Source organism: Myotis daubentonii, chromosome X (genome assembly GCF_963259705.1).
Source record: "Myotis daubentonii chromosome X, mMyoDau2.1, whole genome shotgun sequence".
In the NCBI taxonomy this organism is placed as follows: domain Eukaryota; kingdom Metazoa; phylum Chordata; class Mammalia; order Chiroptera; family Vespertilionidae; genus Myotis; species Myotis daubentonii.
In genome coordinates this window covers 12323854-12338174 of record NC_081861.1, presented here as the reverse complement: position 1 = coordinate 12338174, position 14321 = coordinate 12323854, and the positions used below count along the sequence as shown (strand labels likewise).

Genomic DNA, 14321 nt, shown 5'->3' with positions numbered 1-14321 from the left:
GCATCCTGCAGCTGCCACCTCCGCGGAAACTTGTGATTCATGAAGCACAGATGGTGGGGAGAGCCCAGGTGACTCCAGCACTCCAGTGTCACATCCCGCCTTCCTGGCCCTAGGCTGGCTGGCTCCTGGAGGGCGGGCGGGGCTCATGCTAAGGCAAGCGATACTGCCGATCCCTCGCCCGCCCCCGGGTCGCACACAGGAGTGGGCTCCCTGTCTCCAGTGGGCGGGTGAGGGCTCAGGCAAGGTGATCAGCACCGCTTGCCTTGGCCCCAGCCCCCGCTTGCCCCCGGATCTCACACAGGAGTGGGCCCCCTGTCTCCAGTGGGTGGGCAAGGGCTCCAGCGAGGCGATTGGCACCGCTTGCCTTTGCCCCAGCCCCCGCCCAACCCCCGGTCGCGCATGGGGGCCTGGATGGCGGCTTGCACTGTCCTACCTTGCCTGCAGTATGCAAATTAGCCGCCATCTTAGTTGGCAGTTAATTTGCATATCTCCCTGATTAGCCAATGGGAAGCATAGCGAAGGTACAGTCAATTACCATGTTTGTCTATTATTAGATTATATATATATAATATATCTTTATAATAGTTATATCTTCCTGATGAATTGACCCTTTTATCATTAAAAAATCCTCAAGGCATCTGGAGAGTGGGAAAGAAGATGAGAATAGGGTTACCTGGTCTTACTGAGAATCAGGTGTTTTTTGTTTGGTTGGTTTAGTTTGGTTTGGTTTGGCTTGGTTTGGTTTATTTTGGTGTTTTAAAGCACTTCTCAGATTGTTGTAAGCCTTTGGTTAGAGTTTGGAGAAAATTTATTTTGGCAATTTATGGAGGAATGTATTTTCAGAAGTTCTTACTCCACCATTTCAGAATTGCTTTCTCATTAGAGTTTATTTAAGGTTAATAAACTTAAGAATTTAAGTTTTTAAGTTTTAAGAATTTAAGTTTTTAAATTTAAGAATTTAAGTTTTTCTGCACACTTTAAGAATTTATATCACTCTCTCCTTCTTGATGTACTTTGTCTTCCAGGGCAACATGTTCTCATAAGTTTTCTCATAATTCACCTGTCCTGTCCTTCAATATACTGAGTTATTCTCTTCTCTGTAGCTTCTAAATATTAGTGACTCTGGAAAAGTCCTTGATATTCTTATCTATATACAGTATTACCTAGTGACCTCCAGGCTATGGCTTTAAATATCACCTATATGGATGACACTTTAATTAAGTCTCTAGTCAGATATCTGTTCCAAACATCACACTTACATCCTATATCATCAGTATCCACAAGTACTTTTTGGTGTCCCTTATCAAGTACAACCCCCACCAAAGGGTAACCAGTATCCTGACTATTGCTTCTATGTGGAAATTCTTTCCTGGAATTTACCAGGAAATCTATATATTTTCCTGAATACCAAATACTGAGAAAAGTATTTGATAAATCGGCAAAATGGAAAATGTATTACAATTTTACTATAAGGATTAAATCTTAATAATAGACATAGAGACATTACTGATTTGAAGGGATCTACTAATGTCAAATAAAAAGCAAAAGCAGGAAATGATGGCACATTGAGTTGAAAATTTTGAAATTTCCAGATATCAGTGCAGAAGTACATATTGATCTGATCAGTTGATTTTGCTTATTATCAGTGTGCATTTGTGGCCCTGTATGATGCTAATGTTGAGCTATTCTTACAAATTATATATTAATAAGCCTATATGCATAGTGTATAATATATAAACCCTGTGATTGATCTTTCAGGAAATAAGAAGTTTGAGAATCAAAATAAACCTCAAATTGGCAATTTTGACCTTTGAATTGGTATAGTGCTATTTACCTTGCTAAGAGATCCAAACACATGAAGATTAGCTGGCGTTTTTCAGTTTTTTCAGTGTTTGAATATCTTTTAAATTACTGGTCTTTGCTATACTTTTAAACATACTCTCTTATTTATTTAAAAAAGTGAATCAAGTTACTTGTCAAGTGAAATAAGCCAGTCAGAGAAAGATAAATATCACATGATCTCACTCATTTATGGAATATAATGAACAACATAAACTGATGAACAAAAACAGATACAGAGACAGAGAAGCATCTATCAGACCATAAAACCTCAGAGGGAAGGTAGGGGAGAGTGGGGGTTAAGGGGGAGAGATCAACCAAAGGACATGTATGCATGCATATAAGCCTAACCAATAGACCCAGACAACAGGGGGTGAGGGCATGAGCGGGGGGATTGGGGGGGTTAATGGGGGGATAAGGACACATATGTAATACCTTAATCAATAAAGAAATTTTTAAAAAAGAAAAGTTACTTGTCACTACTTTTGCCACTATCACTCTGATCTGAGCCATTATCAGCTCTCATCTTAAATATTAATAACCTATAACCAGATGCCCTGCTTCTCTCCTTCCCATACTTATATTTTTAGAGAGCATTCATAATGATTTTTTAAATATATTTTATTGATTTTTTACAGAGAGGAAGGGAGAGGGATAGAGAGTCAGAAACATCGATGAGAGAGAAACATCGGTCAGCTGCCTCCTGCACACTCCCCACTGGGGATGTGCCCGCAACCAAGGCACATGCCCCCTACCAGAATCGAACCTGGGACCCTTGAGTCCAAAGGCCGATGCTCTATCCACTGAGCCAAACCGGTCAGGGCCATAATGATTTTTTTAAAAACATAAGCCAGATAATATAATTATTTTGTTCAAAATATTCCAATCATTCCCCATTTTCCCTCAAAATAAAATTCAAAGCCCTTTAATGTCCTACAGGACTCTGGATGACCTGGCCTGCTCTTTGATGTCATCTTCTCCTAGTGCTTTCTCCCTTACTCACTCTCTCCAGCCACACTGGCCACTTTGATGCTCTCACAACAAATCATTCACCTTTCTGATAAGGTTCTTGCCCCTCCCTGAATGTTCTCTCCACCTGGAGCACAGCTGCCTCAGATAGCTGTGTTGTTAACACTTTTTCCTTCTTAAAATTTCTACTCAAGTCACCTTTTCAAAGAGGTATATGCTGATAACCCTATTTTAAAATTTCAATGGCAACATGTATCCTCTACCTATACATGACTTATCTCCATTATACTGTAGTAATTTCATGTCTTCAATTGTGCTTCTCAGTTTACAACATACTTCATACTTTACTTTTTTATCCATTGTTTATTTTATCTCTCATCATCACTCTCCTCTATAATATAAGCTGCACAAGGGCTGGGTTTTTGTTTTATTCATGGATGCATTCCAAGTTCCTAGAATAGAGCTTGGAACACAATCTATAAATATTTGACAATGATTGAAAAATATGTCAAACATAATTATTTGGGTCTTTTCAAATGCTCTGTCTATTTCAAAATACAGAGCTAAATCTAATTTAGACATGATCAACATAGACGTTGATATATTGCTTTGATTACTCACATAAAACTCTGAAATTGAGAGTAAGAAACTCACTCAAATTCTTTTCAATTTTTATTTCTCTAATTATTTTTAAAATGGGTTGTGTATCTACTAATTTTTCTGTAAGATTTACAGCTACCAGCAAAGGCAATACGGTAAAAATGAGAAAATCTCCAGAGTTTCTTCCTGTTTACCATTTACTGTAGAGAATTGGATAGAAGTATATGAGGGTGCAGGTAGAATAAACATTTCAAAAATATAACAACATTCTATTTGAGGAATCTATAGCAGCTCTGTCTTCTGGACAATATAAGAAACAGATGTTAATATTTCAATCTAATGACATGAAATTAGTCCAAATAAGGTTTGCTTGAAAATTCTATTAAAAGTCTGTCTCCTCCTGATCAGTTAATACTACTCAACCCTACTTTCCCTTCCCTGTTTTCATACCAACCTGGATTAAAGGCCTCAACTTTAGAAATTACTAGGGGGACAGAAGAGTAAATATTTAATTTCTTTTTTAAAAAAAGCTCAGGCAAACAGAAAGTGAGAAAATACGTACAGCTTCCAAACTTCAGTGGGCAGGCATGCACATCCATGGGAAAATCTTCCAAATGCATGGGACACTCAGCATGAATTGTTAACCTAAAAGTAAGGAGAACAGAAAATGAAGTCAAGCTAAACTGAATGATATTAAACATAAAGCTGAGTTCCCATTATTATCAACAAAGTGCTCCTCAGAATAATTGGATTTTTTTGGTTTAGGTTCATGGAGGTCCACATATTTATAACACAAAGGATGGAGTAAATGAAGCAGTTAGCCTCTCAAAGCACCATTCAGTATTTAGAATTTTTATCAGATCTGAATCCCACCTTACTACCTTTAGTAAAACAAATATAACTTATGCCCTAGCTGAGCTCCCTTAACTACTATCCCCATCCAAAGAAACCTTAAAACAGCAGGTTTTGATTGATTTACTCTGATAGCATTTTAAGAATTTCTAAAGTAACTCTCTTCAGTAGGCTATCATGTAAGTTAACCAATTTAAAATTTTCACTGGCGAGGAGAGATGTGTAGAAAGATTATTCTGATAATGAACAGGCACAAAAGATATCTCTGCTGCTCACAGCAACTACTACAGCTTTGCTAAAGGAGATGACTCTTGGAGAACAGATGCACGTGCGAACACACACACATACACACACACGCACACACACAGAGCAACTGGTCAGAAAAATGCAAAGGTGATGAAAGACATCAAAAACTTCAGAGGCCAAGTCTGAAGAGCTCATGGTTTCTTAACAGAAACAACATATGGGAGAGACTGTGCATGGATTCCTCAATGGAAAACTCGATGGGGTACAATTTGTCATGCCCTATACTCATATACCTACTTTACTATGGTCAAATAATCTATTCCAAGGTTTCCTTTCCAATTTCTTTCAAAATTTTTGAACCTCATCTTTCCTTGACCTAGATCAGGGGTGGGAACCTTTTTTTATGCCAAGAGCTATTTGGATATTTATATATCGTTTGCAGTCCATACAAAATTATCACTTTAAAAATTAGAGGAGACAGAAGATGGCGGCGATATAGGCAGACGCGTCCCAGGTCATGTCCCGGAGCAAATGGAGTGAGCAGCTGAAACTAATAACACCCACCCCGAATTGGCGAAATTGCTCAGCTGGTGAGACAGTTTTCAGCTGGGAAGGGCAGAACTCCCCTGGAAAGGTAAAAAAAAAACACAGGGATTTGGGCAGGAAAGTTTGCCAGACCTCTGAGCCCAGAGGGTCGGAGGGAGACCGCGTGGCAGACAGCCGCGTCCCTTGGGACAGGCACAGCCCCTGACTGGGGAAAGGAGATCCGCAGGATTCCTGGCGCCGCCGGGGGATTTGAGAGCTGGGTTCTGTGATCACGGAGGACTGAGCCTAAAGGGGGCAGCCTGAAGAGCTGACCAGACCATGCAGTGCCGGTAAGAGAAGAGCTTACAGAAACCAAGCCTTCCCCGTTTCTGCGGCTGGTGTTTGTTTGTTTGTTTTCACTGAATCCTGTTCATGGGACATTTCGGATACAGACACTCACCTGTGCTGAAGAGAGGGAGAGGGTGCGGAGGAGTGGAATCTGGGGAGAGACTGAGGAGAGAAGGGGGGCCGGGAGAGGTGGCAGCGAATTGAGTGCTGAGACACCCCTGAGCCCAGGACTGGGGCAGCCATTCTCTCCAGAGAGTGAGACTCCTCCCCCCAGCCCCCAGGCAAGGAGCACAGCCACACCCAGATTCCACCCTGAAGGAGATCAAGGATTAAAATAATCTGATCAGTCCCTGGGAGTTAACAGGGTCTGGCCTATAGAGGGATTTTCAATCCCAGCAACAACACAGAGCGGGTAACTATTAAGGAACCAGCTCTGGATAGTTGACCTCTCCAAATCAGTTTTAAGTGTGATAGAAAAGCCGTATAGCCTCAGAGGCCAACCCCAGAACACTGCCACCCAGAGGCTGAGCCACAAACTAACTCTTTGCTAAACACAAAATAAGGCAGTCTGGGAAACAAATACAGCCTGCTTTAAAATAAGGACTGTGGTTTACAACACAGAGGAACAGTGTATCGCAGGGAAACTCAACACTCTCCTGAATACCTGGCAGGACTAAAGGCGAGCCAGACTGAACAATAGAGGAACCGAAGGACCTTCACTACTGCAATTTTTTTTTTTAGTTCTTCACCTTTTAACTAAGAAACCAATTTTTTCTTCTGTTTTTTCTTCTTTTTCTCTTTTTTTTCCATCACCTGATTTTAACCTTTTAATTACTACCTTCTTATTTTTAACCAGTATTATTACTGCTACCATTTTACCAATTTTTAAAGTGCCATTTTATTTTCTCTTTATTTTATTTTGGGATTAGTGTTCTCCATTCTATTATTGGTTGTTTCTAGTTTGCATCCATCTCCAGGGAGCTGTTGCTGGAATTTGTTGGGACTAGTGGCGATTCTATAGGAGTATTCTCCTCATATAAAAAGTCTCTTCCCCTCTTCCACTTCATTCTCTCTTTTCACTCTTTTTTTTTCTTTTCTTTTCTCACTTTTATTTTCCCCCCTCCTTTTTCCCAATTTCATTTTTGCACTCCTTTTTTTGGTCCCTACTTTTCTTTTCTTTTTTCTCTTTTATCTTTTTCTCTTCTTTCTTCCTTATCCCCTAATTCTCTTAATTCGGGTGGTCACCTTTATTGGGGGTTATTAATATCGTGAATATATTTGTGTTTAGTGCCTAGTACGTGGTGCCTTGTTGTGTTGTGTTTTGTGCCTTTAAATCAACGCAGCAGATCCAAGCAACAGCAGCCTCCTGAGCACCACACCCTCTGCTGAGGAACAGCAGCTGTACGTGAAACCTCACCCCACCAGCCAGAAGAGCCACCACAGCTGTGAACAGCACCCACCAGAGGAGCTGCTGCCAACTGAAGAGCAGCTGCTACCGCAATCACCCGAAGAGCAACCACAGACCAAGGAGTTACGGCCACCAAGGGAGCAGCCACTGAATGACTCAACGTCTAGATATGTCAGTGAGATCAAACATGGGTAGACAAAGAAACCCCCAAAGGAAAGAGAAGGAGGACTCTCCAGAAAAGCAGCTAAGTAATACGGAGGCATGCAACATGACAGAAAAAGAATTCAGAATAAGGGTCCTAGAGTGCATAAACCGGATGGAGGGAAAAATCAACAACTTCTGCAAGAAGCAAGAAGAAACAGATGAAAAAGTCAACTACCTATGCAGGAAGCAAGAAGAAACGGATGAAAAAATCAATAACGTATGGAAGAAGCTAGAAGAAGCAGATGAAAAAATCAACAACTTAAGTAAGACCCAAGAAGAAATGAAGAGTGATATAGCTGCAATAAAAAACACCATTGAAAGTATCAACAGTAGACTAGGAGAAGCAGAGGACCAAATTAGTGAATTAGAAGACAATGAAGCAAAACACACCCAAAATGTACGGCAATTGAAGAAAAAATTTAAAAGACAGGAAGAGAGCCTAAGGGAGCTTTGGGACAACATAAAACGAAACAACATACGAATAATAGGGGTGCCAGAACAACAGAAAGATGAACAAGGATTAGAAAACCTATTCAGAAGAAATAATATCAGAAAACTTCCCTGAGCTGGGGAAGAAAAAAGTCACAAAAGACCAGAGAGTCCCAAACAAGGTGAACCCGAAAAGACCCACACAAAGACACATCATAATTACCATGGCAAATGTTCAGGACAAAGAGAGAATCTTACAGGCTGCAAGAGAAAGACGGAAAGTTACATACAAGGGATCTCCCATTAGATTATCAAATGATTTCTCAACAGAAACACATCAGGCCAGAAAAGAATGGACGGAAACTAACAAAGTGATGCAAAGCAAAGGACTGAATCCAAGAATACTCTATCCAGCAAGGCTATCATTCAAACTTGAAGGGGAAATAAGAAGCTTCACAGACAAAAAAAGGCTAAGGGAGTTTATCACCACCAAGCCAGCAATGCAAGTAATGCTAAAGGCACTGGTGTAAAAAGAAGAAATGTAAAGCTCAGAAAGAAAACAGCCATACAAAAAAGAAATGGCTACAAACAAGTACCTTTCAATAATAACTTTAAACGTAAACAAACTAAATGCTCCAACCAAAAGACAGCAAGTGGCTGAATGGATAAAAAACCATGACCCATACATCTGCTGTCTACAAGAAACCCACCTCAGTAGAAGGGACTCACACAGACTGAAGGTGAAAGGATGGAAAAATGTCTTTCAGGCAAATGGAAAGGAAAAGAAAGCTGGGGTAGCAATTCTTATATCGAACAAAATAGACCTCAAAGTGAAGGCCATAAAAAGAGATAAGGAAGGCCACTTCATAATACTAAAGGGATAAATACAACAAGAAGATATAACCCTGGTAAACATATATGCACCCAATGCAGGAGCACCCAAATTCATAAAAAAATTCCTGGAAGATATCAAAGGAGAGATCGACAACAATACAATCATAGTAGGGGACTTTAATACACCACTGACAGCAATGGATAAGTCCTCTAGACAAACAATAAGCAAAGATACAGCAATCCTAAATGACTCACTAGATCAGATGGACTTAATAGACATCTTCAGAACACTTCACCCAAAGCCAGGGAATATACATTCTACTCAAGTGCTCATAAGACATATTCAAAAATAGACCATGTATTGGGTCACAAGCAAAGTATCCCCAAATTCAAGAAGATTGAAATCATAAAAAGCACCTTTGCAGACCACGATGGCATAATATTAGAAATAACCTACAACAAAAACAACCCCAAATACTCAAACACCTGGAAGCTGAATAGCATGCTATTAAGTATTGATTGGGTTACCAATGAGATCAAAGAAGAAATTAAAAACATCATGGAAACTAATGACAATGAAAACACATCAATCCAAAACCTATGGGACACAATGAAAGCAGTCCTGAGAGGGAAGTTTATAGCTCTACAGGCCTATCTCAAAAAAGAAGAAAAAATGGTTGTAACTCTACAACTCAAAGAATTAGAAAGAGAGCAACAAGAAAACCCCAAAGTGAGCAGAAGGAAGGAGATAATAAAGATTAGAGCAAAAATAAATGACATAGAGACCAAACAAAAACAATACAGAAAATCAATGAAACCAAGAGCTGGTTCTTTGAAAGGATAAACAGGATTGACAAACCTCTAGGCAGACTCACCAAGAAGCAAAGAGAGAGGGCCCAAATAAACAAAATCAGAAACGATAGGGGCAAAATAACAACAGACCCCACAGAAATACAAATGATTGTTAAAAAATACTGTGGACAGCTCTACTCCAACAAACTAGACAACCTGGAGGAAATGGACAAATTCCTAGAAAAACACAACATTCCAAAACTCAATCAGGATGAATCTAAAAATCTCAACATGCCAATAACTATGGAAGAAATTGAAGCAGTCATCAAAAAGCTTCCAGCAAACAAAAGCCCAGGACCAGACGGCTTCACAGAGGAGTTTTACCAAACATTCAATGAAGAACTAAAACCTATTCTCCTCAGACTACTACAAAAAATTCAAGAGGAAGGAACACTTCCAAGCTCATTCTATGAAGCCAGCATTACCCTAATACCAAAACCCCTTAAAGACAACACAATGAAAGAGAATTACAGGCCAATATCCCTCATGAACATAGATGCCAAAATTCTCAAGAAAATCTTCGCAAATCAGACCCAGCAGTACATCAGAAAGATCATACACCATGACCAAGTAGGATTTATCCCAGGGATACAAGGATGGTACAATATCCGCAAATCAATAAACGTGATACATCACATAAACAAATTGAAAGAAAAAAACCACATGGTCATATCAATTGATGCAGAAAAACCATTTGACAAAATTCAACACCCATTTTTGATAAAAACTCTCAGTAAGGCGGGAGTAGAAGGATCATACTTCAACATAATAAAAGCCATATATGACAGGCCCACAGCCAACATCATACTCAATGGACAAAAACTAACACCATTTCCCCTAAGAACAGGAACAAGACAGGGATGCCCCCTCTCACCACTCCTGTTCAACATAGTACTTGAATTGTTAGCCATTGCAATTAGGCAAGAAGAAGAAATAAAAGGCATCCAAATTGGAAAAGAGGAAGTAAAGCTGTCCTTATTTGCAGACAACATGATATTATACATACAAAACCCAAGAGTCTCCATCAAAAAGCTACTAGACTTAATATATGAATTTGGCAATGTAGCAGAATACAAAATTAACCCCAAGAAATCTGAGGCATTTCTATACACCAATAGTCAACTTTCAGAAAGAGGGATTATAAAAACAATCCCGTTTACCATTGCACCAAAAAAATTAAGCTACCTAGGAATAAACTTAACTAAAGAGGTAAAAGACCTCTACTCAGAAAACTACAGGATGTTGAAAAAAGATATAGAGGAAGATATAAACAGATGGAAGAACATACTGCGTTCATGGATTGGTAGAATCAACATCATTAAAATGTCCATACTGCCCAAAGCAATCTATAAATTCAACGCACTTCCCATTAAAATACCAACGGCATACTTCATAGATCTAGAACAATCTCTCCAAAAATTCATCTGGAATAAAAAAAGACGCCAAATAGCTGCAGCAATCCTGAAAAAGAACAAAGTAGGTGGGATCTCAATACCAAATATCAAGCTGTATTACAAAGCCACTGTTCTCAAAATTGCCTGGTACTGGCACAAGAATAGGCATATAGATCAATGGAATAGAATATAGAGCCCAGAAATCGGCCCGAACCAATATGCTCAATTAATATTTGACAAAGGAGGCAAGAACATACAATGGAGCCAAGATAGTCTCTTCAATAAATGGTGTTGGGAAAATTGGACAGATATATGCAAGAAAATGAAACTAGACCACCAACTTACACCTTACACAAAAATAAACTCAAAATGGATAAAGGACTTAAATGTACGACAGGAAACCATAAAAATTCTAGAACAATCCAAAGGCAACAAAATCTCAGACATATGCCGAAGCAATTTCTTCACTGATACAGCTCTTGGGCACTTGAAACGAAAGAGAAAATGAACAAATGGGACTACATCAAAATAAAAAGCTTCTGGACAGCAAAAGAAACCATCAACAAAACAACGAGAAAACCCACTGTTTGGGAAAACATATTTGCCAATGTCATATCTGATAAGGGCCTAATCTCCAAAATTTATAAGGAACTCATACAACTTAACAAAAGGAAGATAAACAATCCAATCAAAAAATGGGCAAAGGACTTAAATAGACACCTTTCAAAAGAGGACATTCAGAAAGCCAAGAGACATATGTAAACATGCTCACAGTCACTAATCATCCGAGAGATGCAAATCAAAACAACAATGAGGTACCATCTCACACCTGTCAGACTGGCTATCATCAACAAATCAACAAATAACAGGTGCTGGAGAGGATGTGGAGAAAAAGGAACACTTGTGCACTGCTGGTGGGAATGCAGACTGGTGCAGCCACTATGGAAGACAGTATGGAGTTTCCTCAAAAAACTGAAAATGGAACTCCCATTTGACCCTGTGATCCCACTTCTAGGAATATATCCCAAGAAACCAGAAACACCAATCAGAAAGGATATATGCACCCCTATGTTCATAGCAGCACAATTCACCATAGCTAAGAACTGGAAACAGCCTAAGTGCCCATCAGTAGATGAATGGATTAAAAAACTGTGGTAGATCTACACGATGGAATACTATGCTACTGTAAAAAGGAAGGAACTCTTACCATTTGCAATGGCATGGATGGAACTGGAGAGCATTATGCTAAGTGAAATAAGCCAGTCAATGAAGGAAAAATACCACATGATCTCACTCATTCATGGATAATAGAGACCATTATAAACTTTTGAACAATAATAGATACAGAGGCAGAGCTGCCTCAAAAAGATTGTTAAACTGCAGCGGGAATGCCGGGGAGGGTTGGGGGCCAGGAGGCAGGGGGGTAAGAGATCAACCAAAGGACTTGTATGTATGCATATAAGCATAACCAATGGACATAAGACACTGGGGAGAGGGGAGGCTAGGGGACTGTCTAGGGCGGGGAGAAAAATGGACACATATGTAATACACTTTGTATTACTTTAAGCAATAAAAAATATAAAAATAAATAAATAAATAAATAAATAAATAAATAAATAAATAAATATTAAATAAAAATTAGCCTGCTGGAGAAACCAAGATGGCGGCATAGGTAAACACCTGAAATTGCTGCCTTGCACAACCACTTCAAAAATACAACTAAAAGACAAAACAGACATCATCCAGAACCACAGGAAGGCTGGCTGAGTGGAAATTCTACAACTAGAAGGAAAGAGAAAAGCACACTGAGACTCAGAGTAGGTGCAGAAGTAAAGTGCAGAGGTACGGAGTCTCGAGCGTGTGTGGAAAGGGGCTGGCAATGGAGAGCGCTGGTGTCTTTTGCAATCAGGAGGTAGGCACAAGCTCCCTATGGCCCTGACTCCAGTTCCAGGCTAGTCTCTGGGGACCCAGACTCATACCGGAAGAAACTGGAATGTCTGGCATTGGTAGGAACTCGAGGGCGGCTTTCTTTCAGAGGTGCTTGTAGCGATTACCAGGACACTGAGACCCGGGACCTCTTCGGGCAGGACTGAGGATCAGCCATAGCTGTTTGCTCCGCCCTGTTGATTACGTGAGACCCTGCCCCACCCAAGCTGTGCACAGAGGTTTCTGCATATGAATGGGTTGGCCCTTTGAGATCTAAAATTACCTAACAAACTGCAGCTGGGTCAGAAAGACCCAGAACATCCAAAAGAAGGCCCAAGGCCCCACAGCAGTTTGCATTGCTTCACAGCTGGGCCTCATCTGGGCACCTCCAAAACCCAAACAAATAAGAGGAGCCTGCAGATCTCTCCATAGCTCCTGCTGGGTAGCCTCAGGCAGAGGCTAAATTAGCACCTCCTTAGATATCCAAGAGCCAGTGGTCAGATTGGGACCATCCATATTACAACTCCTCAGATCCATAAGGGACACACTCAGGGGGCAGACTCAGGGAGAACCAAAGCCCCACTGAAGCAAGTCTTGCCCCAGAAGGGTGTCTCCAGCACAGAAGTTCTCCCACTGTAGACACAGCTGATTCTCACAGACAATTGGCCTGGAGGTCAATTCCTCCCAGTGATACCTACAACAATCAAGGCTTAACTACAACAAGACTGTGCATAAAGCCCACAAAGGGGTGCACCAAGAGTGTCCACCTCAGATAATTGGGGAGGCTGAGCCACTGGGCCCTATAGGACACCTAGCACAGAAAGCCACTCTATCAACACAGGGAAGCATAAAAATGCGGAGACAAAGAAACAGGTCACAAATGACAGAAATGGAGGAAATCAAACTACTGGATATAGATTTCAAAACCATGGTTATAAGGTTTTTCAAGAATTTTCTAGAAACCGCCGATAAATTTAGTTAGACCCTCGAGGATATGAAAAAGGACCAACTAGAAATTAAGCATACACTGACTGAAATAAAGAATAATATACAGAGATCCAACAGCAGACAAGAGGATCCCAAGAATCAAGTCAAAGTTTTGAAATACAAAGAATTAAAAAACACCCAACCGGAAAAGCAAAAAGGAAAAAGAATCCAAAAATATCAAGATAGTGTAAGGAGCCTCTGGGACAACTTCAAGCATCCCAACATCTGAATTATAGGGGTGCCAGAAGAAGAGAGAGAGCAAGATATTGAAAACCTATTTGAAGAAATAATGACAGAAAACTCACCCAACCTGGTGAAAGAAATAGACTTACAAGTCCAGGAAGCGAAGAGAACCCCAAACAAAAGGAATCCAAAGAGGACCACACCAAGACACATCATAATTAAAATGACAAGGGCAAAAGACAAAGAGAAAATCTTAAAAGCAGCAAGAGAAAAAAAGTCAGTTACCTACAAGGGAGTACCCATATGACTGTTAGCTGATTTCTCAACAGAAACTATGCAGGCCAGAAGGGAGTGGCAAGAAATATTCAAAGTGATGAATAGCAAGAACCTACAACCAAGATTACTTTACCCAGGAAAGCTATCATTCAGAATTGAAGGTCAGATAAAGAGCTTCACAGATAAGAAAAAGTTAAAGGACTTCATCACCACAAAACCAGTATTATATGAAATGCTGAAAGGTATTCTTTAAGAAGAGGAAGAAGAAAAAGGTAAAGGTAAAAATTATGAACAACAAATACATATCTATCAACAAGTGAATCTAAAAATCAAGTGAATAAAAAATCTGATGAACAGAGTAAACTGGTGAATATAATAGAATCAGGGGCATAGAAAGGGAGTGGACTGACAATTCTTGGGGGGGGGGAAAGGTGTGTGGGGGCTGCAGG

The 14321-nt window shown here is 40.0% G+C and overlaps 1 protein-coding gene across 2 annotated transcripts in view; it reads right to left on the bottom strand.

Moving 5' to 3' along the window:
• Positions 1 to 14321, bottom strand: part of GABRA3 (gamma-aminobutyric acid type A receptor subunit alpha3) — a 227971-nt gene that overhangs the window by 73604 nt on the left and 140046 nt on the right. For both annotated transcript variants that reach the window (XM_059678914.1, XM_059678915.1), the window contains exon 6: positions 3971 to 4053. In XM_059678914.1, the coding sequence (XP_059534897.1) occupies positions 3971 to 4053 (83 nt within the window). The remainder of the gene's footprint in view (positions 1 to 3970; positions 4054 to 14321) is intronic.